This window comes from Coregonus clupeaformis, chromosome 5 (assembly GCF_020615455.1).
Source record: "Coregonus clupeaformis isolate EN_2021a chromosome 5, ASM2061545v1, whole genome shotgun sequence".
Lineage (NCBI taxonomy): Eukaryota > Metazoa > Chordata > Actinopteri > Salmoniformes > Salmonidae > Coregonus > Coregonus clupeaformis.
In genome coordinates this window covers 38,489,389-38,517,266 of record NC_059196.1, presented here as the reverse complement: position 1 = coordinate 38,517,266, position 27,878 = coordinate 38,489,389, and the positions used below count along the sequence as shown (strand labels likewise).

General features: G+C 43.4%; 1 protein-coding gene across 1 annotated transcript in view; it reads right to left on the bottom strand.

Moving 5' to 3' along the window:
• Positions 1-2,301: 2,301 nt before the first annotated feature.
• Positions 2,302-27,878, bottom strand: part of LOC121566852 (SR-related and CTD-associated factor 4) — a 70,344-nt gene continuing 44,767 nt past the window's right edge. The window contains exons 13-14 of the mRNA XM_041876737.2: positions 5,105-5,234; positions 2,302-4,746 (exon numbers count right to left, since the gene is read on the bottom strand). Of these exons, the coding sequence (XP_041732671.1) occupies positions 4,133-4,746; positions 5,105-5,234 (744 nt within the window). The 3' untranslated portion in view covers positions 2,302-4,132. The remainder of the gene's footprint in view (positions 4,747-5,104; positions 5,235-27,878) is intronic.

Here is a 27,878-nt window from a genome sequence, read left to right as displayed (position 1 = left end):
AGAGGAACAAACAGCTAAAGCTTTGTCTCACTCTCCACCAGTAATAACCTCATATATAGGGGATCGTAAGACGCAGGCTCAGAGAAACATCAAGGGACAACAAGCGGCCGGTAGCACTGGACTCACGCATGTCACCTGAACAGAGGTTGTTGTTGTGAGGAAAGAAACAGTCCCCCTTAACATGTACAAGTACAGTGCCTTCAGAAAGTATGTTGTTGTGTTAGTCTGAATGTAAAAAATTATTACATTGAGATTGTGTGCCACTGGCCCACACACAATACACCATTATGTCAAAGTGGAATCATGATTTTAGAAATTATTAGAAATTAATTAAAAATGAGTCAATAAGTATTCAACCCCTTTGTTATGGCAAGCCTAAATAAGTTCAGGAATAAAAAAATTGCTTAACAAGTCACATAATCAGTTGCATGGACTCACTCTGTGTGAAATAATAGTGTTTATCATGATTTTGGACTGATTACCTCATCTCTGTACCCCACACATACAATTATCTGTTAGGTCCCTCAGTCGAGCAGTGAATTTCAAACACAGATTCAACCACAAAGACCAGGGAGGTTTTCCAATGCCTGTCAAAGAAGGGACCCTATTGGTAGATGGGTAATACAGCAGACATTGAATATCCCTTTGAGCACGGTGAAGTTATTAATTACACTTTGGATGGTGTATGAATACACCCAGTCACTACAAAGATACAGGCGTCCTTCCTAACTCAGTTGCCAGAGAGGAAGGAAACTGCTCAAGGATTTCACCATGAGGCCAATGGTGACTTTAAAACAGTTACAGAGTTTAATGGCTGTGATGGGAGAAAACTGAGGATGGATCAACAACATTGTAGTTACTCCACAATACTAACCTAAATGACAGAGTGAAAAGAAGGAAGCCTGTACAGAATAAAAATATTCCAAAACACTCATCCTGTTTACAACAAGGCACAAAAGTAATACTGCAAAAAATGTGGCAAAGAAATTAACTTTTTGTCCTGAATACAAAACGTTATTGATAGAGGAATGTCACGGAATCTGCCGAGGCTGCTCCTTCTCCTTGCTCGGGCAGGTTTCGGCGGTCGTCGTCCCCGGAGTACTAGCTGCCACCGTTGTATGTTTCTATGTTTGCTTTTGTCTGATTGTTGTACACCTGTGGTTAGTTAGCGTTGATTATGTGTCCTATAAGTTCTCGTTTTGTTAGTCATGTGTTGTGTGTTATTGAGCGTCCTGTCTACGTGTCGGTATTTGGTTTTCCCTCCTTGTGTGTTAGGAGAGGTTTTCGCACTTTGTGTGTGCTTATGTATTTTTCCTGTTTGTCTACGCCTGTGTGCGTATCGCTCGTCTCCGGGCACTTTTGCTCGTATTTAATCACTAAAGACTGTTGTACGAAGCTTCTGTGTCCTGCGCCTGATTCCCGCACCTTCCACATACAACACACCTTGACAAGGAATTATGATTATGAATAAAATTGTTCACCCCGATACTGATGATGACTGTGTGAACTGTGTTAGGGTCATCATTACTACATCACCCACTAACAGAGGGGGGGAGTTAGAAACTGCTGAGACAAACATTCCGGGAGGGAGGGGACTTAGAAACTAGTTGTGGAAATGTACAGGCCGCCTAAAGGTGGGCGGAGCAAAGTTCCTTTGTGTGAAGGGTTATAAAAGGCTGTGTGTGTGTTTTGGCGGTAGAGCCATGATTAAATAATACAGATAATTCTTGCTGGTTGTGGACCTTTGTTTAATTCATGATTAAAACCAGAGCCTTACAACCTCTGGGAATTATTCAAGCTTGAGTTTAATTACATTTACATTCACGTCATTTAGCAGACGCTCTTATCCAGAGCGACTTACAAATTGGTGCAATTAGAGATAGAAATTCTCGTGACAGTTATGTTTGGGGCAAATCCAATACCACACACATCACTGAGTACCACTCTTCATATTTTCAAGCACGATGGTGGCTGCTTCATGTTATGGGTATGCTTGTCATCGGCAAGGACTATGGAGTTTTTTAGGATGAAAATAAACAGAATAAGGCTAAGCAGAGTCCTAGAGGAAAACCAAATAGACTTGAAAATGGTTGTCTGGCAATGATCAACAACCAACTTCAATATATATTTTTTAAGAATGCGCAAATATTGTACAAACCAGGTGTGCAAATCTCTTGGAGACTTACCCAGAAAGACTCACAGCTGTAATCACTGCCAAAGGTGATTCTAACATGTATTGACTCAGGAGTGTGAATACTTATGTAAAATTAGATAGTTCTGTATTTCATTTTCAATAAATTAGCAAACATTTCTAAAAACATGTTTTCACTCTGTCATTATGGGGTATTGTGTGTAGACGGGTGAGAAAAACAATCTGTGTAATCCCTTTTGAATTCAGGCTGAAACACAACAAAATGTGGAATAAGTCAAAGGGGTATGAATACTTTCTGAAGGCCCTGTAAGATAACAAACCAGGTGTGAATAATATACCTGTTGTCAGATAATGTAAACAGATGTACAAAATGGATACCGTCTGGATGACCCCACATACAGACGATGAGCTGAGCATAGAGAAAACTTAAAAGACAGCTGCAGAGACAACGGTCGCATCCCAATTGCCACCCTATTCTATTCCCTATATAGCACACTACTTCTGAACAGAGCCCTATGCACTATATAAGAAATAGGGTGCCATTTGGGACGTAGTTAACCTCTACCACCCATAGCAAGTCTGGTCCTGGGGATACAAAAGGCTGTGCACCTAGCTCTAGAACACCTGATTCAACCAATCAAATGCACCGAATCGCCGGACCAAGGCAATTGCAGCTGAAACCAAATTTCCATTGTGGTGAATCGTTAAATTAAAGCACTTGGGAGGAGCCCTTCTCTGTATCTGTCAGACTTTCTGTCTAAATTCTGGAAAGGCCCTTGCCCACCTTCTTCACTAATGTGTCCTGAAAGACATTCCCTAAACAGCGCACTACCCTGAGCTGGTATAAAAAGTAGTGTAACTTTTCCCCCTATTAGCTCTGATTTCGCTGATAGCTACTTTACTGAGGAACAATTGTGCTTAGTATGACAGTGATATGTGGTGGTCGCTACCTAGCTATCTTAAGATGAATGCACTAACTGTAAGCTGCTCTGGATAAGAGCATCTGCTAAATGACTAAAATGTCAAATGTAAAAGTGAGACCCCCTGGCTACTATCCCAGGTAGAAAGTGCTACAGTGCCCTCTACTGGTAGACAATGGAACTGTCTACATCGTTGCCCTTTTGTCAGTTGAGTGAGAAAAAAAACATTGCGTTTATAATTTGCCTCCCATGAAGAACTTACAAAAAAGACACACTTGCTTAGTACAAAAATAGTTTACTAAAAACAAACGGCTAATGACAAAAATTGTGAAGCAAAAGATTTTCATGTTCTGAGCGTCCCCCTCCCCCATCAATACAAAGATGATGGTGTTTTCAGATCAAACCTTTAAAATGACAGCGAATCAACAGTTTGTTTCTCTAACTGCCCTAGTGACAGATTTCCTGGAGAATTAACAAAACATTCACTCAAAATATACAAAACAGCATATTGGCCATCAGCACATATACAATATATACAAAGCAGTCTTCTTCTCACTGTGGTTTTCTGTCAAAATATACAAGCTCAAAATAGGACAAAGTTATTCACATGAACTGACTGCAAAATTAGACTTCCATTGGTTTAAACTGTGATATTCTCATAGAGTCGGTTTCCCAGACACAGATTACACACAGTCCTGGACTAAGAAGCAACTGTATCGGAGATTATCCGTTGAACGTGCTTTTTATTCACGGACTAGGCCTATTCTGTGTCTGGGAAACCGGCCCATAATGTTTCTCTGTGTTAAGTCTTAATGTCTTTGGAACAGTAGAGAAATTCATCAGGGACAGGTTGTACATTACAATGTCTGTGTCTGACGCAGTGTACCCAGTCTCCAAGTGGTTATCTTGAGGCCAGATATCTGGGTTGTGTTCAGTTGTATACATACACACACTGTAGAAAAACAAAACTCAAGTGTTCAGGTAGTTCATTCCGGTTTCGCTCTGTTCCAAAAAGGTTTTCTCCCTCCGTCTCTCCAGCTCCACCCCCCTGGCCCTGTCATCACCGTTCAAATCTATCCTGTCGGTTCATGAAGCGGTCCCTCCTCTCAGGCCAGTCTCTGGACCAACCATCCCCCCTTCCTCTTCCTCCTCTCGGGAACCCTCTCCCCTGCTCCCCAAACCGCCCCCCGTCCCTGTCACGTCCCCGAAACCCTGGCCTCTCACCCCAGAAGTGTCTCTCACCCTCCCAGTTGCCTTCTTCTTCCCCAGGGGGTCCAGGCTGGAAGGGATGTCTGGGGGGTCCGTGAGGAAAGTCCTCCATGGACAGGTGGCCCATGGGCATCCTGAACCCACCAGGAGGGCCCCCCCTGGGGGGGAACATGGGGCCCCTGGAGCCCATCATCATGGGGGGCATGTTGGGGTGAGGGTGGTAGGGGGGCTGGAGGTGTGGGGGTGGTAGTCCTGGAGGGGGCTGCATGGGCATCATGGCCGGCCTGGGAACCAGTAACCCTGCTGGGCCTGTAGGACTCATCACGGCCCCTGGCCCTGGAGCTCCCAGCTGGCTGTCTGGAGCGTCTGAGGGGCCAGAGGGGCCACCACTCCCTCCAGCCTTGTCTTTAGACCCTGAGTCATCGTTGGTGCTCCTTGGCCCTCTCACCACTGGAGGAGGGAAACCTGCAGAACAAGCAGAGACATAAAACGCATGGGTAAAAAAATAAAAAAATAAAAAAGTTAAAATCAACACAAAAAAGTGAACCATATTTTTTTTTAATAAATATTTTTAAAAAAATCTAGATGAATTTTCAAGAGCACCTCAAACAAGTCCCGTTTCATACAATTGACAACAACAAATGACTAAAAACAATCTTCAAACATGTTCGTGATCATAAAGGTTTGGTTTGGATATTTGTACATTTCATTACAAATATGTTATAATTCTACAACGACAATCAGAGGGGGAAAGATAATGTTTGTTGGTGATCCTCTAGTTGTTCATTTGGTTCAGCTCCATACTGTTGCACCACAGTGTTACCTGGAGGCATCTGTGTGGGGTTGAAGCCAGCGGGCAGGAAGGGAGGGGGTCCACCAGGGGTGAGGGAGTGGGGAGGTCCTGGGAATCCAGGGTGAGCACCCATAGACCCTACTGGCTGGACTGGAGGCACCTGGAGACACAGAAACAAAACTGATTGAATCAACGTTGTTTCAATGTAATCTGTCAATGTATTGTGACGTGGAACCTATGTGGAAAATACATTGGATTTGAAAAACGGTTGTTTTGAGGGTGAAAATTCAACAACAGAATTATGGTCATCGTGGTAACCAATTTTCAACAAACCTTGTATAAAATATGTACCTTTGAAACAACGTCAGATCTTCAACGTTATATCCACTATCAGAAATAAATACTATAGGCTGGGCAGCACCTCCTACTGGACTGTTGATGTATCTACAGCTACCCTTTGGTCTCCCATCCAGGGTTTTAACCAATCACAGCACAGCCCTGCTTAGCTAATGATATTTGTAATTGACTACTACAAATGTGCTATCGTGAGAATGATTATTGAGGGATCTCTTAACAACTAAATAGATTCACTGTTCCTATCGAAGTCATTCGAAAGGGCTGGTTTAACAGAGCACATGAAATGTAACCATACCTAATGTCATATTAATAACAAAAAAAAACTATGTTTTAACTGAGAAGTAGATATTTGTCTGAAACCGAAAAAGGAAATTCACATTAACACCACAATTCCTACTCCACCCATGCTCCACCAAGGGTTTCCCAGCACACAGTTTTGACCTACTACAGTAGCTATGTTGGTCTATTGTACTTCAAACTCTTAGAGGAGGTGATCCCACAATAATGTGATTTGTACCGCATACAAGTTCAAGTATTGGACTAGTTACACACCACACTAATCTCATTCCACTACCTTTTCAAGATTTTTAATTATTATATGAAAGCAAGCTTTGCTTGATTAAGCTGTTTTGTCTTGTAGTAATGTGGTGCCTGCCTGTATTTCCTTAAACCTTTATTTTAGCAATACACACTGAGTGTATAAAACATTAGGAAGACCTTCCTAATATTGAGTTGCAGCTCTTTTTGCCCTCAGAACAGCCTCAATGCGTCGGGGAATGGACTCTACAAGGTGTCAAAAGCGTTCCACAGGGATGCTGGCCCATGTTGACTCCAACGCTTCCCACAGTTGTGTCAAGTTGGCTGGATGTCCTTTGGGTGGTGGACCATTCTTGATACACACAGGAAACTGTTGAGCGTGAAAAACCCAGCAGCGTTGCAGTTCTTGACACACTCAAACCGGTGCGCCTGGCACCTACTACCATACCCCGTTCAAAGGAACTTGCCCATTCACCCTCTGAATGGCACACATACACAATCCATGTCTCAATTGTCTGAAGTGGATTTTAACAAGTGACATGAATAAGGGATCATAGCTTTCACCTGGATTCACCTGGTCAGTCTATGTCATGGAAAGAGCAGGTGCTCCTAATGTTTTGTACACTGAGTGTGTATTTCATAGCATGTTATTTTTATGGTCAGTAGGTGCCCAACATAACAACAGGTGGTGGTGTGTTTGCCTCAGTCACTCATAGAGCCCGTCACCATTCCTTATTTCTGTAACCGTTAGCTTACCTGTGTAAAACATTGATATCAACTCAGAATATTACAGAATATGACGGTGCCACGTTTAAAGTCACTGAGCTCTTCAGTGCGGGCCATTCTACTGCCAATGTTTGTCTATGGAGATTGCATGGCAGTGTGCTAGATTTTATACACCTTTCAGCAATGGGTGTGGCTGAAATAGCCGAATCCATTAAATTTGAAGGGGTGTCCACATACGTTCGTATATATAGTATATATATATACAGTGCATTCAGAAAGTATTCAGACCCCTTCCCCTTTTCCACATTTTGTTACATTACAGCCTTATTCTAAAATGGATTAAATAGTTTTTCCCCTCATCAATCTACACACAATACCCCATAATGACAAAAAGCAAAAACAGGTTAAATATAAAAAAAATAATAAAAATGAAATATCACATCAACATAAGTATTCAGACCCTTTACTCAGTACTTTGTTGAAGCACCTTTGGCAGCGATTACAGCCTCAAGTCTTCTTGGGTATGACGCTACAAGCTTGGCACACCTGTATTTGGGGAGTTTCTCCCATTCTTCTCTGCAGATCCTCTCAAGCTCTGTCAGGTTGGATGGGGAGCGTCACTGCACAGCTATTTTCAGGTCTCTCCAGAGATGTTCGATCGGGTTCAAGTCCGGGCTCTGGATGGGCCACTCAAGGACATTCAGAGACTTGTCCCGAAGCCACTCTTGCGTTGTCTTGGCTGTGTGCTTAGGGTCGTTGTCCTGTTGGAAGGTGAACCTTCACCCCAGTCTGAGGTCCTGAGCGCTTTGGAGCAGGTTTTCATCAAGGATCTCTCTGTGCTTTGCTCCATTCATCTTTCCCTCAATCCTGACTAGTCTCCCAGTCCTTGCCGCTGAAAAACATCCCCACAGCATGATGCTGCCACCACCGTGCTTCACCGAAGGGATGGTGCCAGGTTTCCTCCAGACGTGACGCTTGGCATTCAGGCCAAAGAGTTTCAACAGACCAGAGAATCTTGTTTCTCATGGTCTGAGAGTCTTAAGTTGCCTTTTGGCAAACTCCAAGTGGGTTGTCATGTGCCTTTTACTGAGGAGTGGCTTCCGTCTGGCCACTCTATCATAAAGGCCTGATTGGTGGACTGCTGCAGAGATGGTTGTCCTTCTGGAAGGTTCTCCCATTTCCACAGAGGAACTCTGGAGCTCTGTCAGAGTGACCATTGGGTTCTTGGTCACCTCCCTGACCAAGGCCCTTCTCGCTCGATTGCTCAGTTTGGCCAGGAGGCCAGCTCTAGGAAGAGTCTTGGTGCTTCCAAACTTCTTACATTTAAGAATGATGGAGGCCACTGTGTTCTTGGGGACCTTCGATGCTGCAGACATTTTTTGGTACCCTTCCCCAGATCTGTACCTCGACACAATCCTGTCTCGGAGCTCTACGGACAATTCCTTCGACCTCATGGCTTGGTTTTTGCTCTGACATGCACTGTCAACTGTGGGACCTTATATTGACAGGCGTGTGCCTTTCCAAATCATGTCCAATGAATTGAATTTACCACAGGTGGACTCCAATCAAGTTGTAGAAACATCTCAAGGATGATCAATGGAGCTCAATTTCGAGTCTCATAGCAAAGGGTCTGAATACTTATGTAAATATGGTATTTTATTCATTTTTAATACATTTGCTAGAATTTCTAAAAAACTGTTTTCGATTTGTCATTATGGGGTATTGTGTGTAGATTAATGAGAAAAAAATGTATTTAATCAATTTTAGAATAAGGCTGTAATGTAACAAAATGTGGAAAAGGGGAAGGGCTCTGAATACTTAACGAATGCACTGTATATATATATACAGTGGGGGAAAAAAGTATTTAGTCAGCCACCAATTGTGCAAGTTCTCCCACTTAAAAAGATGAGAGAGGCCTGTAATTTTCATCATAGGTACACGTCAACTATGACAGACAAATGGAGAAAAAAAATTACAGAAAATCACATTGTCGGATTTTTAATGAATTTATTTGCAAATTATGGTGGAAAATAAGTATTTGGTCACCTACAAACAAGCAAGATTTCTGGCTCTCACAGACCTGTAACTTCTTCTTTAAGAGGCTCCTCTGTCCTCCACTCGTTACCTGTATTAATGGCACCTGTTTGAACTTGTTATCAGTATAAAAGACACCTGTCCACAACCTCAAACAGTCACACTCCAAACTCCACTATGGCCAAGACCAAAGAGCTGTCAAAGGACACCAGAAACAACATTGTAGACCTGCACCAGGCTGGGAAGACTGAATCTGCAATAGGTAAGCAGCTTGGTTTGAAGAAATCAACTGTGGGAGCAATTATTAGGAAATGGAAGACATACAAGTCCACTGATAATCTCCCTCGATCTGGGGCTCCACGCAAGATCTCACACCGTGGGGTCAAAATGATCACAAGAACGGTGAGCAAAAATCCCAGAACCACACGGGGGGACCTAGTGAATGACCTGCAGAGAGCTGGGACCAAAGTAACAAAGCCTACCATCAGTAACACACTACGCAGCCAGGGACTCAAATCCTGCAGTGCAAGTACATGTCCAGGCCCGTCTGAAGTTTGCTAGAGTGCATTTGGATGATCCAGAAGAGGATTGGGAGAATGTCATATGGTCAGATGAAACCAAAATAGAACTTTTTGGTAAAAACTCAACTCGTCGTGTTTGGAGGACAAAGAATGCTGAGTTGCATCCAAAGAACACCATACCTACTGTGAAGCATGGGAGTGGAAACATCATGCTTTGGGACTGTTTTTCTGCAAAGGGACCAGGACGACTGATCCGTGTAAAGGAAAGAATGAATGTGGCCATGTATCGTGAGATTTTGAGTGAAAACCTCCTTCCATCAGCAAGGGCATTGAAGATGAAACGTGGCTGGGTCTTTCAGCATGACAATGATCCCAAACACACCGCCCGGGCAACGAAGGAGTGGCTTCGTAAGAAGCATTTCAAGGTCCTGGAGTGGCCTAGCCAGTCTCCAGATCTCAACCCCATATATAATCTTTGGAGGGAGTTGAATGTCCGTGTTGCCCAGCGACAGCCCCAAAACATCACCGCTCTAGAGGAGATCTGCATGGAGGAATGGGCCAAAATACCAGCAACAGTGTGTGAAAACCTTGTGAAGACTTACAGAAAACGTTTGACCTGTGTCATTGCCAACAAAGGGTATATAACAAAGTATTGAGAAACTTTTTTTATTGACCAAATACTTATTTTCCACCATAATTTGCAAATAAATTCATTAAAAATCCTATAATGTGATTTTCTGGATTTTTTTTTCTCATTTTGTCTGTCATAGTTGACGTGTACCTATGATGAAAATTACAGGCCTCTCTCATCTTTTTAAGTGGGAGAACTTGCACAATTGGTGGCTGACTAAATACTTTTTTTCCCCACTGTATACAACCAGTGAAAAGTTTGGACACCTACTAATTCAAGGGTTTTTCTTTATTTTTTCATTGTAGAATAATAGTGAAGACATCAAAACTATGAAATAACACATATGGAATCATGTAGTAACCAAAAAAGTGTTAAACAAATCAAAATATGTTATATTTGAGATTCTTTAAAAAGCCACCCTTTGCCTTGATAACATCTTTGCACACTCTTGGCATTCTCTCAACCAATGCATTTCAATTAACAGGTGTGCCTTCTTAAAAGTTAATTTTAATGCGTTTCAGCCATTCAGTTGTGATGTGACAAGGTGGGGGGTATACAGAAGATAGCCATATTTGGTAAAAGACCAGGTCCATATTATTGCGAGAACAGCTCAAATAACTTAGATTTTTGGTTGAGATGGAGACGTGAATCCAAAAGAGCAATTATACATTTATAGACAAACTGGATATTGAATTGTGTTTGTTTGTCAATGCAACCAAATATCAACATTTGAAGATGTACAGTGGGGAAAAAAAGTATTTAGTCAGCCACCAATTGTGCAAGTTCTCCCACTTAAAAAGATGAGAGAGGCCTGTAATTTTCATCATAGGTACACGTCAACTATGACAGACAAATTGAGAATTTTTCTCTCCAGAAAATCACATTGTAGGATTTTTAATGAATTTATTTGCAAATTATGGTAAGGCTCCTCTGTCCTCCACTCGTTACCTGTATTAATGGCACCTGTTTGAACTTGTTATCAGTATAAAAGACACCTGTCCACAACCTCAAACAGTCACACTCCAAACTCCACTATGGCCAAGACCAAAGAGCTGTCAAAGGACACCAGAAACAAAATTGTAGACCTGCACCAGGCTGGGAAGACTGAATCTGCAATAGGTAAGCAGCTTGATTTGAAGAAATCAACTGTGGGAACAATTATTAGGAAATGGAAGACATACAAGACCACTGATTATCTCCCTCGATCTGGGGCTCCACACGGGGGGACCTAGTGAATGACCTGCAGAGAGCTGGGACCAAAGTAACAAAGCTAGTAACTATGCCGCCTGGGACTCAAATCCTGCAGTGCCAGACGTGTCCCCCTGCTTAAGCCAGTACATGTCCAGGCCCGTCTGAAGTTTGCTAGAGTGCATTTGGATGATCCAGAAGAGGATTGGGAGAATGTCATATGGTCAGATGAAACCAAAATATAACTTTTTGGTAAAAACTCAACTCGTCGTGTTTGGAGGACAAAGAATGCTGAGTTGCATCCAAAGAACACCATACCTACTGTGAAGCGTGGGAGTGGAAACATCATGCTTTGGGACTGTTTTTCTGCAAAGGGACCAGGACGACTGATCCGTGTAAAGGAAAGAATGAATGTGGCCATGTATCGTGAGATTTTGAGTGAAAACCTCCTTCCATCAGCAAGGGCATTGAAGATGAAACGTGGCTGGGTCTTTCAGCATGACAATGATCCCAAACACACCGCCCGGGCAACGAAGGAGTGGCTTCGTAAGAAGCATTTCAAGGTCCTGGAGTGGCCTAGCCAGTCTCCAGATCTCAACCCCATAGAAAATCTTTGGAGGGGAGTTGAAAGTCCGTGTTGCCCAGCGACAGCCCCAAAACATCACTGCTCTAGAGGAGATCTGCATGGAGGAATGGGCCAAAATATCAGCAACAGTGTGTGAAAACCTTGTGAAGACTTACAGAAAACGTTTGACCTGTGTCATTGCCAACAAACGGTATATAACAAAGTATTGAGAAACTTTTGTTATTGACCAAATACTTATTTTCCACCATAATTTGCAAATAAATTCATAAAAAATCCTACAATGTGATTTTCTGGAGAAAAAAAATCTCATTTTGTCTGTCATAGTTGACGTGTACCTATGATGAAAAATACAGGCCTCTCTCATCTTTTTAAGTGGGAGAAACTTGTACAATTGGTGGCTGACTAAATACTTTTTTCCCCCACTGTATCTTCTGCTTGGGTACTTCCATCTGTGCCACTGACTTAGTCTGGCTTTAATTCCAGTTTGTCTACAAATTAATACTTGATATGTTGGATTCACGTCTCCATCTCAACCAAGAATCTAATTAAAAAATAGGAATAAATCAAATCAAATCATACTTTAAAGCTGCAATATGTAATTTTTTTGGGTGACCCGGCAAAATTCACATAGAAATGGGAGTTATAGATCTGTCATTCTCATTGAAAGCAAGTCTAAGAAGCAGTATATACAGTGAGGGAAAAAAGTATTTGATCCCCTGCTGATTTTGTACGTTTGCCCACTGACAAAGAAATGATCAGTATATAATTTTAATGGTAGGTTTATTTGAACAGTGAGAGACAGAATAACAAAAAAATCCAGAAAAACGCATGTCAAAAATGTTATAAACTGATTTGCATTTTAATGAGGGAAATAAGTATTTGACCCCCTCTCAATCAGAAATATTTCTGGCTCCCAGGTCTCTTTTATACAGGTAACGAGCTGAGATTAGGAGCACACTCTTAAAGGGAGTGCTCCTAATCTCAGTTTGTTACCTGTATAAAAGACACCTGTCCACAGAAGCAATCAATCAATCAGATTCCAAACTCTCTACCATGGCCAAGACCAAAGAGCTCTCCAAGGATGTCAGGGACAAGATTGTAGACTTACACAAGGCTGGAATGGGCTACAAGACCATAGCCAAGCAGCTTGGTGAGAAGATGACAACAGTTGGTGCGATTATTCGCAAATGGAAGAAACACAAAATAACTGTCAATCTCCCTCGGCCTGGGGCTCCATGCAAGATCTCACCTCGTGGCGTTGCAATGATCATGAGAACGGTGAGGAATCAGCCCAGAACTACACGGGAGGATCTTGTCAATGATCTCAAGGCAGCTGGGACCATAGTCACCAAGAAAACAATTGGTAACACACTACGCTGTGAAGGACTGAAATCCTGCAGCGCCCGCAAGGTCCCCCTGCTCAAGAAAGCACATATACAGGCCCGTCTGAAGTTTGCCAATGAACATCTGAATGATTCAGAGGAGAACTGGGTGAAAGTGTTGTGGTCAGATGAGACCAAAATCGAGCTCTTTGGCATCAACTCAACTCACCGTGTTTGGAGGAGGAGGAATGCTGCCTATGACCCCAAGAACACCATCCCCACCGTCAAACATGGAGGTGGAAACATTATGCTTTGGGGGTGTTTTTCTGCTAAGGGGACAACTTCACCGCATCAAAGGGACGATGGACGGGGCCATGTACCGTCAAATCTTGGGTGAGAACCTCCTTCCCTCAGCCAGGGCATTGAAAATGGGTCGTGGATGGGTATTCCAGTATGACAATGACCCAAAACACACGGCCAAGGCAACAAAGGAGTGGCTCAAGAAGAAGCACATTAAGGTCCTGGAGTGGCCTAGCCAGTCTCCAGACCTTAATCCCATAGAAAATATGTGGAGGGAGCTGAAGGTTCGAGTTGCCAAACATCAGCCTCGAAACCTTAATGACTTGGAGAAGATCTGCAAAGAGGAGTGGGACAAAATCCCTCCTGAGATGTGTGCAAACCTGGTGGCCAACTACAAGAAACGTCTGACCTCTGTGATTGCCAACAAGTGTTTTGCCACCAAGTACTAAGTCATGTTTTGCAGAGGGGGTCAAATACTTATTTCCCTCATTAAAATGCAAATCAATTCATAACATTTTTGACATTCGTTTTTCTGGATTTTTTGTTGTTATTCTGTCTCTCACTGTTCAAATAAACCTACCATAAAAATTATAGACTGATCATGTCTTTGTCAGTGGGCAAACGTACAAAATCAGCAGGGGATCAAATACGTTTTTTCCCTCACTGTATATACAGTGGGGAGAACAAGTATTTGATACACTGCCGATGTTGCAGGGTTTCCTACTTACAAAGCATGTAGAGGTCTGTAATTTTTATCATAGGTACACTTCAACTGTGAGGGACGGAATGTAAAACAAAAATCCAGAAAATCATATTGTATGATTTTTAAGTAATTAATTTGCATTTTAGAAGCGGTAGATATGTTCTATGTGCGCTATTTCTATGCTTCCCGTTCTTAAGTTTCGTTTTTGCGTCTTTTACTTTAGGTTTTGTACACCAGCTTCAAAACACCTGAAAATACAACATTTTTGGTTATGGAAAATATATTTCACAGCGGTTTAGACAGTACAATGATTCTCTACACTATAATTGTTTTGTCACATAAACTGAAATTAGGCGAACTATTCGAATTTTAGCAACCAGGAAATGGCGGAGCGATTTCTGCATAGTTCACCTTTTAAAAGCACTTTAAATAAAGTTTGATTTGATTTAGTCCAATTCTTTAACTTTGATTTTTGGTTGAGATGGAGACATGAATCCAACCTATAAATTACTAAATTCATAGTTAGTGGCACTGAAGACATCTCCTTTAAAATGTTAATATTTGGTTGCTTTGTCAACCAAACACAACTCGATACTACTTTAGTAAGACAGTAAATAGCCTAAAGTTAAGGCTAATGTAACGGTATTTATTCAACCTCAAAAAGAGTAACACATCTATGGCCACTGAGGTTATTGTAACTATAAATGTCTTCTTATGTAATCATAGAAAGTGTGCATGTTCAAGATAGTATGCAAAGGTCGCAGGTCTGTGGAGATCGTCACAATTGCTATAATAATCTGTGTACAATCTTGAACAGCATTGATCACTTTGCACCATGTACTTTAATGTAATCTCAACTGCAATCCAGGTCATTGGGTTGTGCTATTAGATGAAGCACAGTGATAAGTTGTTGTATAAATACAAAATATCTGACATTGTGTTCCCATTTTAACTTTGTTGTGCTTTTAAAATGGTTGAAAGTGCAGTGATAATACATTTACATGAAAATTACACCAAAAATCAGACATTGTTTTTCAATTGGAATTTGGTCGTGCTTTTACACTGAACAAAAATATAAAACGCAAAACGCAACAATTTCAAAGATTTTACTGAGTTACAGTTCATGTAAGGAAATCAATCAATTGAAATAGATTAATTATGCCTTAATCTATAGATTTCACATGACTGGGAATACAGATGAGCATCTAATGGTCACAGATACCTTCAAAATAAAAGTAGGGGCGTGGATCAGAAAACCAGTCAGTATCTGGTGTGACCACCATTTGCCTCATGCAGCATGACAAATCTCCGTCGCGTAGAGTTGATCAGGCTGTTGATTGTGGCCTGTGGAATGTTGTCCCACTCCTTTTCAATGGCTGTGCGAAGTTGCTGGATATTGGTGGGAACTGGAACGTCGATCCATGGGTGACATGTCTGGTGAGTATGCAGGCCATGGAAGAGCTGGGACAGTTTCAGCTTCCAGGAATTGTGTACAGATCCTTGCGACATGAGGCCGTGCATTATCATGCTGAAACATGAGGTGACGGCGGCGGATGAATGGCACGACAACGGGCCTCAGGGTATCTCTGTGCATTCAAATTGCCATTGATAAAATGCAATTGTGTTCCTTGTCCGTAGCTTATGCCTGCCCATACCATAACCCCACCGCCACCATGGGGCACTCTGTTCACAACGTTGACATCAGCAAACCGCTTGCTGTCTGCCATATGCCCGGTACAGTTGAAACTGGGAATCATCCGTAAAGAGCACACTCCAGCGTGCCAGTTGCCATCGAAGGTGAGCATTTGCCCACAGAAGTTGGTTACGACACCAAACCGCAGTCATGTCAAGACCCTGGTGAGGACGACGAGCACGCAGATGAGTTTCCCCGAGACGGTTTCTGACAGTCAGAAATTATTCGGTTGTGCAAACCCGGGTGGCTAGTCCCAGACGACCCCGCAGGTGAAGAAGTGAGTGGCGCAGTGGTCTAAGGCACTGCATCGCAGTGCTAACTGTGCCACTAGAGATCCTGGTTCGAATCCAGGCTCTGTCGCAGCCGGCCGCGACCGGGAGACTCATGGGCGGCGCACAATTGGCCCAGCGTCGTCCAGGGTAGGGGAGGGAATGGCCGGCAGGGATGTAGCTCAGTTGATAGAGCATGGCGTTTGCAACGCCAGGGTTGTGGGTTTGATTCCCACGGGGGGCCAGTATAAAAAATTGTTTTATTCACTAACTGTAAGTGGCTCTGGATAAGAGCGTCTGCTAAATGACTAAAATGTAAATGTAAGAAGCTGGATGTGGAGGTCCTGGGCTGCCGTGGTTACACGTGGTCTGCGGTTGTGAGGCCGGTTGGAAATACTGCCAAATTCTCTAAAACTACGTTGGAGGCAGCTTATGGTAGAGAAATGAACATTAAATAATCTGGCAACAGCTCTGGTGGACATTCTTGCAGTCAGCATGCCAACTGCACGCTCCCTCAAAACCTGAGACATTGTGTTGCGTGACAAAACTGCACATTTTAAGAGTTGCCTTTTGTCCACAGCACAAGGTGCACCTGTGTAATCATCACGCCGTTCAATCAGCTTCTTGATATGCCACACCTGTCAGGTGGATGGATTATCTTGGCAAATGAGAAATCCTCACTAACAGGGATGTAAACAAATGTGTGCACAAAATTTGAGAGAAATAAGCTTTTTGTGCGTATGGAACAATTCTGGGATCTTTTATTTCAGCTCATGAAACATTGGGCCAACACTTTCCATGTTGTGTTTATATTTCTGTTCAGTATATATAGTTGAAAACACAGTAATCTCTGTTAACCCAGAAGTACATTAGTCTGCTGCTTGACCAGCTTCAGTCTACACGCAGGCAGTGGTGTACCTAGCTTCAGTCTACACGCAGGCAGTGGTGTACCTAACTTCAGTCTACACGCAGGCAGTGGTGTACCTAACTTCAGTCTACACGCAGGCAGTGGTGTACCTAACTTCAGTCTACACGCAGGCAGTGGTGTACCTAACTTCAGTCTACACGCAGGCAGTGGTGTACCTAACTTCAGTCTACACGCAGGCAGTGGTGTACCTAACTTCAGTCTACACGCAGGCAGTGGTGTACCTAACTTCAGTCTACACGCAGGCAGTGGTGTACCTAGCTTCAGTCTACATGCAGGCAGTGGTGTACCTAACTTCAGTCTACACGCAGGCAGTGGTGTACCTAGCTTCAGTCTTCACGCAGGCAGTGGTGTACCTAACTCCAGTCTACACGCAGGCAGTGGTGTACCTAACTTCAGTCTACACGCAGGCAGTGGTGTACCTAACTTCAGTCTACACGCAGGCAGTGGTGTACCTAGCTTCAGTCTACATGCAGGCAGTGGTGTACCTAACTTCAGTCTACACGCAGGCAGTGGTGTACCTAGCTTCAGTCTTCACGCAGGCAGTGGTGTACCTAACTCCAGTCTACACGCAGGCAGTGGTGTACCTAGCTTCAGTCTACACGCAGGCAGTGGTGTACCTAACTTCAGTCTACACGCAGGCAGTGGTGTACCTAACTTCAGTCTACACGCAGGCAGTGGTGTACCTAGCTTCAGTCTACACGCAGGCAGTGGTGTACCTAGCTTCAGTCTACACGCAGGCAGTGGTGTACCTAACTTCAGTCTACACGCAGGCAGTGGTGTACCTAGCTTCAGTCTACACGCAGGCAGTGGTGTACCTAACTTCAGTCTACACGCAGGCAGTGGTGTACCTAACTTCAGTCTACACGCAGGCAGTGGTGTACCTAGCTTCAGTCTACACGCAGGCAGTGGTGTACCTAACTTCAGTCTACACGCAGGCAGTGGTGTACCTAACTTCAGTCTACACGCAGGCAGTGGTGTACCTAACTTCAGTCTACACGCAGGCAGTGGTGTACCTAGCTTCAGTCTACTTGCAGGCAGTGGTGTACCTAGCTTCAGTCTACACGCAGGCAGTGGTGTACCTAGCTTCAGTCTACTTGCAGGCAGTGGTGTACCTAGCTTCAGTCTACACGCATGCAGTGGTGTACCTAGCTTCAGTCTACACGCAGGCAGTGGTGTACCTAGCTTCAGTCTACACGCAGGCAGTGGTGTACCTAGCTTCAGTCTACACGCAGGCAGTGGTGTACCTAGCTTCAGTCTACACGCAGGCAGTGGTGTACCTAACTTCAGTCTACACGCGGGCAGTGGTGTACCTAGCTTCAGTCTACACGCAGGCAGTGGTGTACCTAGCTTCAGTCTACACGCAGGCAGTGGTGTACCTAACTTCAGTCTACACGCAGGCAGTGGTGTACCTAGCTTCAGTCTACACGCAGGCAGTGGTGTACCTAGCTTCAGTCTACACGCAGGCAGTGGTGTACCTAACTTCAGTCTACACGCAGGCAGTGGTGTACCTAACTTCAGTCTACACGCGGGCAGTGGTGTACCTAGCTTCAGTCTACACGCGGGCAGTGGTGTACTTACCATTAGGCAGAAGAGGCAATTGCATCATCAAGGGGACTCGTGAGCAGGGAATAATTAAAATATATATATATATAATACAGCCACTTGCACTTGAAGGAATGTTGCTGGGTGCACAGTTGGGATTGCTGGAATTATTTTGGATGAACGTGCGAAGGTAACCTACTTTTTGAAGTGATTTGTTTTGACAATCTGATGAAAACGACTGGTTGTGGTCTTGGCACATTAAAAGGTAATAGATTTTTACAGTTAAATTATGTCTTTACTATAAAACCCTTTTTTTTTTTTTTTTTTGTGTGCGCACAAGCAAGATTAAAAGCATAGTAATAATACATTGGGATTTCAACAAACTTCTGTCTTTTTGAGTGGGTGAATAAAGGTTGAATCTCATTTGATCAACGTCTCAACCAAATCTCCACATTGAAATGACGTGGTGTGCCCAGTGGGATGACACTGCCGGGACTGAACTGGCATCTGGAGGGCTGTTGGTGTCATATCCTTGACACACTCTCCTATCACTGTGCCCTTTGGCAAGCCTCTCTCAAGCCCCCAAAAAATAGCTCCAGGGATGCGGTACTGTGGCTGACATATGTGTCCGTATGTGTGTTGTCTGGGGAGGGGTGTGAGAGAAGAGCAGAATACCACTTTCGGGTGTAGCAAATGGACAAAATAAAGTTGTATTGTCTACAGTTCACATGATGATTGACATCACATATTAATACCAGAGAACCAGTGGTGGCTGGTGGGAGGAGCTATAGGAGGACAGGCTCATTGTAAATGGCTGGAATGGAATAAATGGAACGGTATCAAAACATATTGAAACCACGTTTGACTCAGTTCCATTAATTCCATTCCAGCCATTACAATGAGCCCGTCCTCCTATAGCTCCTCCCACCAGCCTCCACCGCAGCGAACATACCCAGCTGTTACTGACATCAGAACTCAAATCCTCAGCGCTTTAGGTCAGTTTTAATACTGGCCATTATCAGTGCATTCCAGACCATACATCCACTCTGTACAGGTGAGCATGAAGTTCATACTCATCACCTGATTAACAATGAAACAACACACTCCAGTATAATTTCAATTTACATCAGTTGCGAGCTTAAATAAAATCAAGTGAAAAAAATTTTTTATTGCCCATGCTGTCGCTACTGACAATATCACACATCTTCTAGGTGGGGTAGTGAGCATGTCGAGTATTTAAGGATGTGATTCAGAGTCAAATTAGCTCAAGTTACCCAGTGTGTCAGTGCAGTGCAATAAGCAATGGTGTGCATTGAGAAATATTCTGTATAGAAACTGATGATAAGACGTCTAAGACGTGCAGATGCAAGGTTGTTTTTTTTGTGTGGCAGTCTGGCAGACACCAAGGGATGACCAGATGACATGACCAGAGAGAATAGGGCATCACCGTTTCAGTTGTAATTCTCCCATCAGAGGCTTTGCTCACTAGGGTCTGCTGGAGTTCCTTGACGACGATGAGACCCTTAGCTCATGTCCCTTTTGTGATCACTGTAGTTCAGGGGTGCACATGAACTCATCCCCTTGAGTTCTATCCAGCCCTGCTGGTTTGAAGTTCTCCCTGGCACCTACTTGATCAATGAATGTTACTGATTGGTTGGCGTGTCCACACCTCAGGTCTTCTCACACCACCAAGCCAAGTTGTGGCATCAAAACATCAAATTGAGAGTTTGTATTATAATAGTATCTTACTTGATATAATATGATATATGCCAAATTGCCAATTGGCAGATGCTTTTATCCAAAGCGCCTTAAAGTAACGCACACAGGTGTTCATATGGGTGGCTCCAGTGGGATTCGAACCCACAACCCTGATGATGCAACTAACATGCCATATACTAACTGTGGGAGCCACACAGGACCACCTACAATACGTAGAAGTAGTTTTTACCTGCATTATGCCATATAATGGTCAACATGTCAACATCGTATGTCCATTATGTTCAAGTCGTAGGCTACAGTTCAAAAGCAGGTATGGGAACGGTTACCGCTGGCTTCAGTAATTATGTTTCATAGTAGGCTATGCGAGTTCAAAAGGAAAAGTGCCTGCGATTGGTCTACAGCCATCTCACAATCCGGGTTCGGTGACGCTCAGGTGTGGACATGTTTGTCTGTCCCAGCCCAGCACTAAACACACCTGAAATCAACTAATCAAGGGCTTACTGAAGCAAGTGGGATCACGCTGGACTGGAACAGAAATATGCAGTCCTGTAGGTCCACAGGATCAGGTTGAAAAAACACTATTATACAGAGGTCATATTCAGAAGTTTTGTGATAAGCGTTTATCAACGCAAACAACATCTAAAAAGGTAACATCCCTCAATCAACTCGTCTTTGGAGAAAAGGATACCCTGTTTGATCACAAATTCACACAAATGTGTATTTCTATCAATTAAGAATGATTAATAAACAAATGAGATTCATACATATAAATAAAAAATGGCATTACCATCCCTTTACTTACAGCACTTGTTCTGAGTTCTCTTCAGTTTTCTATAGATTGCCTATATGTCTAATGTAACCATTGACATGTTTTGACCATATTGTTGAAGTGTTAGTGGATTGTCTCACACAAACCTACCTTTTGTTTGCTTCCACATAACTTGTATGTCTTTTGATTTTAAAATTGGGGCAGTTCATTTCATCAACAACAGATACGAAAGCTTAGAGGGACTGCACATGAGCTGCAAGTTCATTGACAGTACTGAGCAGTTCAAAGCCTGACAAATAAAACTTAAAAAGGGGACAATCTGCATTTCAAACAGTAACAAATCAATCAATCAATTTTATTTTATATAGCCCTTCTTACATCAGCTAATATCTCGAAGTGCTGTACAGAAACCCAGCCTAAAACCCCAAACAGCTAGTAATGCAGGTGTAGAAGCACGGTGGCTAGGAAAAACTCCCTAGAAAGGCAAAACCTAGGAAGAAACCTAGAGAGGAACCAGGCTATGAGGGGTGGCCAGTCCTCTTCTGGCTGTGCCGGGTGGAGATTATAACAGAACCATGCCAAGATGTTCAAAAATGTTCATAAGTGACAAGCATGGTCAAATAATAATCAGGAATAAATCTCAGTTGGCTTTTCATAGCCGATCATTAGAGTTTAAAACAGCAGGTCTGGGACAGGTAGGGGTTCCATAACCGCAGGCAGAACAGTTTAAACTGGAATAGCAGCAAGGCCAGGCGGACTGGGGACAGCAAGGAGTCACCACGGCCGGTAGTCCCGACGTATGGTCCTAGGCCACCTTTTTGGGGTAAACAGCTTTACGGATGGGGGTGGAGAAATGTAACCACTCTCAGATTCATAGAAGGGACCATGGATGAAAGGACTGATGTCCATGAGATCAAAATGATAGTTTTAACCATGTTTTGAAGCTATACAGTGTTTGTTTACAAACAATAGAGTAAATCAAGCTTACTGTGTATTTTGGGTTCTGATGGGGTACGACAGTTGAACTAAGCTCATGAGGCATTTCTAAGGTATATTCGTCAAGAATCAATGGGTATATATATATATATATCATTAATATAGATAAAAATAGATTTAGCAATCACAGATTGCCACTTTAATTTCCCCTCCTTTAATAAAAGACAACTGATTAGCAGGGCTGGGTAGAGGTACTCAAGTGAAAGTAGCACTACTTCAATGAACTTACTTTACTACATTAGAAGTGAGAGTATACCTATAAACCAAGAGTAAAAAAGTACTTGCAGGAAACAGAGCAGACTAAATTGCTTACTTTTTTCTCTCTGACATGTCACATGCCACCTCCCTAGACGGGTAAGTGGCAGCAGTTCATCGAGATAGATAGGACTCATCTTTGTATCTGTGCAATATAGGTGTCTGTGACGTCATAGCCAGCACCATTGAGGCAATCTCCATTTTTGAAGTAGTCCATTTTCTTCTTCACGATTGGCTGATCCCTCCACGATGATCCAAGTTGGACATGACTGGTTGGAGGGATCAGCCAATGAAGCCCTCAATGGCGCTGCACATGGTAATACTGCCTTTTGGCCACTAGAGGCCTCTATCGTTATCTATGGAGCAGTTCCTCCATACCAGGAATGAATGGAGTTCTAATGTATTTCAATGACATATTTTTTTAAAGGTCAGAATTACACGTATTTTTGCTGTTGTCGTGAGGACAGTAACATTAGTACTCTACTAAATAAATACTTTAAGGAAAATGTTTTTATATTTTTCATTTAGCGCGCATAACATACATTAAAAGTATGCATTAAAAAGGTGTCTGCAACAGAATAAAGGTGTCAATGTAGATATTTAATAAATGATTTTTTTTTTTAACAATTGAGGAGTACCAAGATGTCTACGTGGTGACTTCAACACAGCGCCACCTGTCAGTCATTAAGGGTTTATACACATCATTGGTCGCTACAAAAGGGAGTAAGAAAATGTTGCCCCTGAACTCTTATCCAAGATCAGTTTTAAATTTTTCTGCCCGCAAATTGTGAAGGTTAAATTGGATAAGCTTATCCTAGATCGGTGACAATAAGCAACTTCCACCCAGCACTGCCCCATATCCCAGTAGACAGGTTCTCCTATAGCGACACCATACAAGCTGAGGATTAGGATCCAAAATAGAATGCATTGGCAGAAAATGATGCATTCTAAAAGCTTATACCCTTGAATAGTTCACCATAAATGTAACACGCTCAGACTAGAAAAACAATCGTATTATCCTTACTGCTTTTTTTTTTTATCCGAGTGAAAATAATGTAGTATGCTAAAAAAAAATCTAGTAAAATGCATGCACATGGAAACGGAACCTCCTCAGACCAAGACTCTTAACACATTCTATACACAAAATCCAATAGGATCTCACCTAGTGAAATGAAAGAAGTAGCCATGTTTTAGGTGCTCAATACAGTATTTATATGCATTTGCATACCGTACACGTCGGATAACATGGAACTACATATAACCACACAGCCGTCAGGCCACTGCAGGGAGGGGTTCTGTTCTTACCCAGGTATCGGATTCCACCGGCAGAGGATCCTGTGGTGGAGCTCCACCGTGGGGCCCACAGGCTGTCTGACTCCACCGTGGGGCCCACAGGCTGTCTGACTCCACCGTGGGGCCCACAGGCTGTCTGACTCCACCGTGGGGCCCACAGGCTGTCTGACTCCACCGTGGGGCCCACAGGCTGTCTGACTCCACCGTGGGGCCCACAGGCTGTCTGACTCCACCGTGGGGCCCACAGGCTGTCTGACTCCACCGTGGGGCCCACAGGCTGTCTGACTCCACCGTGGGGCCCACAGGCTGTCTGACTCCACCGTGGGGCCCACAGGCTGTCTGACTCTTTTGTTCCTGATAGAACCCCCCCCCACCCACCCCAGTCTTATTGTTTCGTCTTTCTGCCGACTAAACGTAACCGAACTAAGAACATGACATTTGAGAACACTGTCAGGTGACACCCTGTATGTTTCCTTACTGTTGAATGTGTTTTAATGAATAAAATATATGTTTAGGAATCTTTCTCTTCAACTATGGAATGTACGTAACCTTGTCAATATTGTTTGATATGGCCTGAAAAAACCCAGGGCTAGTGAGACCGTGATCAATGCTAATTTCATATCTTGTGATCAGCTGGGAGTCCTGGACATTGGAAAAACATTGTTTCAGCTCACCTCATGAAAGCCCTACACAGATAAGCACTGGAATATTGTAAATTGAGCAATAAAGATATTATCTGATAAATCGCAGGATCAACATAAATGCACACTAACAACTGTTCTGCTCGGACGCCAATTTCAGGTCATTTGTTGCAACTTGAATTGTGATAAGATTAATTAGAGCAACTGTGGCTCGTTCAGTTGTTCCCGGGTCTTGACCCCCCCAATATGTCACGGAGAGCAATCCAGTAAATTCCAAATTGGGGAGGGAGCGTCACTTTTACCTGTCAGCCATCGGAGAGGTTCCTCAGTATAGTCCCAGCGAGGGACGGACCTCCGATATCCATATTCCACGTCCAGAAACACTCACCTTAGTGAGGCCTCATGAGACTGACGATCCTGACAACGTGTCAGTTGGAGCCACTGACTACAGAAAAGTAGGCAGCCGCAGGTGTCTTTGTGAAAGCTCTTGAGAGCTATAAAGCATCTTCCGGGTTCACCTCATTCACCTACCTGGGTGATAACCTCAAGTCGTTTGATTGACTAAAATAAGGCGCCAGATAAGACCAAGTTTTCAGGGTGGAAGTCCGTTTCAGGGTTAGACTGTATGGCCCTGATACCCGAACTAAAACGTATGAAGTATTTGAAACGTATAATAAAGGTGGTGAGCAGCAATCATCTGTTGAGCAACATTATGTGGCATACACAACTATTCTATGTTTAAGTTACAGATTGTAATAGAGGACGTTTAGGCAGATTTGACAACGCATATTTTTACTTATATATTCTGTTGATTAAAATATTGCAGTAAAAATCCCTACCTTTTCCAGAAAGATTTGAAACGGCAAAGATGACAAAGATTTGATTATCTTCTCTTCCTTCTAATGAGCATGTATTCATTATTAGTATTCATTCATCTCTTCTAAAAAAAAAAAAACATCTCAAGCCTGCTTCTGAAGACATTCATAAACCTGTGTTGTGTTTGATTGCTCCACATTCCACATGTCTATAGTATTCTCTCTGGTATGCAGTCTGGTTTCCTCTCAGGTTATGGATGTGTCACTGCAACCTTAAAGGTCCTAAATGATGTCACCATTGCCCTTGATTCCAAGCAATGTTGTGCTGCTATTTTTATTGACTTGGCCAAAGCCTTTTGATACGGTAGACCATTCCATCCTTGTGGGCCGGCTAAGGAGTATTGGTGTCTCTGAGGGGTCTTTGGCCTGGTTTGGTAACTACCTCTCTCAAAGACTGCGGTGTATAAAGTCAGAACATCTGCTGTCTCAGCCACTGCCTGTCACCAAGGGAGAACCCCAAGGCTCGATCCTAGGCCCCACGCTCTTCTCAATTTACATCAACAACATAGTTCAGGCAGTAGGAAGCTCTCATCCATTTATATGCAGATGATACAGTCTTATACTCAGCTGGCCCCGCCCCGGATGTTGTGTTAAACGCTCTACAACAAAGCTTTCTTAGTGTCCAACAAGCTTTCTCTGCCCTTAACCTTGTTCTGAACACCTCCAAAACAAAGGTAATGTGGTTTGGTAAGAAGAATGCCCCTCTCCCCACCGGTGTGATTACTACCTCTGAGGGTTTAGAGCTTGAGGTAGTCACCTCATACAAGTCCTTGGGAGTACGGCTAGACGGTACACTATCCTTCTCTCAACACATATCCAAGCTGCAGGCTGAGGTTAAATCTAGACTTGGTTTCCTCTATCGTAATCGCTCCTCTTTCACCCCAGCTGCCAAACTAACTCTGATTCAGATGACCATCCTACCCATGCTAGATTACGGAGACGTCATTTATAGATCGGCAGGTAAGGGTGCTCTCGAACGGCTAGATGTTCTTTACCATTCAGCCATCAGATTTACCACCAACGCTCCTTATAGGACACATCACTGCACTCTATACTCCTCTGTAAACTGGCCATCTCTGTATACCCGTCGCAAGACCCACTGGTTGATGATTATTTATAAAACCCTCTTAGGCCTCACTCCCCCCTATCTGAGATACCTACTGCAGCCCTCATCCTCCACATACAACACCCGTTCTGCCAGTCACATTCTGTTAAAGGTCCCCAAAGCGCACACATCCCTGGGTCGCTCCTCTTTTCAGTTCGCTGCAGCTAGCGACTGGAACGAGCTGCAAAAAACACTCAAACTGGACAGTTTTATCTCCATCTCTTCATTCAAAGACTCAATCATGGACACTCTTACTGACAGTTGTGGCTGCTTCGCGTGATGTATTGGTGTCTCTACCTTCTTGCCCCTTGTGCTGTTGTCTGTGCCCAGTAATGTTTGTACCATCTCTTGTGCTGCTACCATGTTGAGCTGCTGCCATGTTGTTTTCATGTTGGGTTGCTACCTTGCTGTGTTGTCATGTGTTGCTGCCATGCTATGTTGCTGTCTTAGGTCTCTCTTGCTGTGATGTGTGTTTGGTCCTATATTTATATATATTTATTGTTTAAATCCCAGCCTCCGTCCACGCAGGAGGCCTTTTGGTAGGCCGTCATTGTAAATAAGAATTTGATCTTAACTGACTTGCCTAATTAAATAAAGGTAAAATAAAGAAATGTTTACGTGTAAGAACTAGGAACACAGTTACAAGCACAATTGTCCGTAGTAGTGCAACCCGGATCTGCAACAAGTCTCTGATATTTATATACATGACGCACTAACAGGTCAAAACAGTGCATCTGCTAATGTCTTTTGAATAATAAATGATTTGCTTATTTTTGTGTTGTGAGCGTACAGTGCATTCGGAAAGAACCCTTGACTTTTTCCACATTGTTACGTTACAGCCTTATTCTAAAATGGATTTTAAAAACATTTTTTACTGATCAATCCACACACAATAACCCATGATGACGAAGCGAAAACTGTTTTCTTTTTTTTATGTTGGCAAATTTATTAAAAATAAAAACGGAAATATCACATTTGCATAAGTTTGGAACCACCAAGACTCTTCCTAGAGCTGGCCACCAGGCCAAACTGAACACTTGGGTTATTGGTCAGGGAGGTGACCAAGAACCCGATGGTCACTCTGACAGAGCTCCAGAGTTCCTCTGTGGAGATGACAGAACCTTCCAGAAGGAAAACCATCTCTGCAGCACTCCACCAATCAGGCCTTTATGGTACAGTGGCCAGACGGAAGCCACTCCTCAGTAAAAGGCACATGACAGCCCACTTGGAGTTTGCCAAAAGGCACCTAAAGGACTCTGACCATGAGAAATACGATTCTCTGGTCTGATGAACCCAAGATTTAAATCTTTGGCCTAAATGCCAAGCGTCACATCTGGAGGAAACCTGGCACCATCTCTACGGTGAAGCACGGTGGTGGCAGCGTCATGCTGTGGGGATCTTTTTCAGCGGCAGGGACTGGGAGACAAGTTAGGATCGAGGGAAAGATGAACGGAGCAAAGTACAGAGAGATCCTTGATGAAAACCTACTCCAGAGCGCTCAGGACCTCAAACTGGGGCAAAGGTTCACCTAACAGGACAACGACCCTAAGCACACAGACAACGCAGGAGAGGCTTCGGGACAAGTCTCTGAATGTCCTTGAGTGGCCCAGCCAGGGCCCGGACTTGAACCTAATCAAACGTCTCTGGAGAGACCTGAAAATAGCTGCAGCGACGCTCCCCATCCAACCTAACAGAGCTTGAGAGGATCTGCAGAGAAGAATGGGAGAAACTCCCCAAATAAAGGTGTGCCAAGCTTGTAGCGTCATACCCAAGAAGACTCTAGGCTGTAATCGCCGCCGAAGGGTCTGAATACG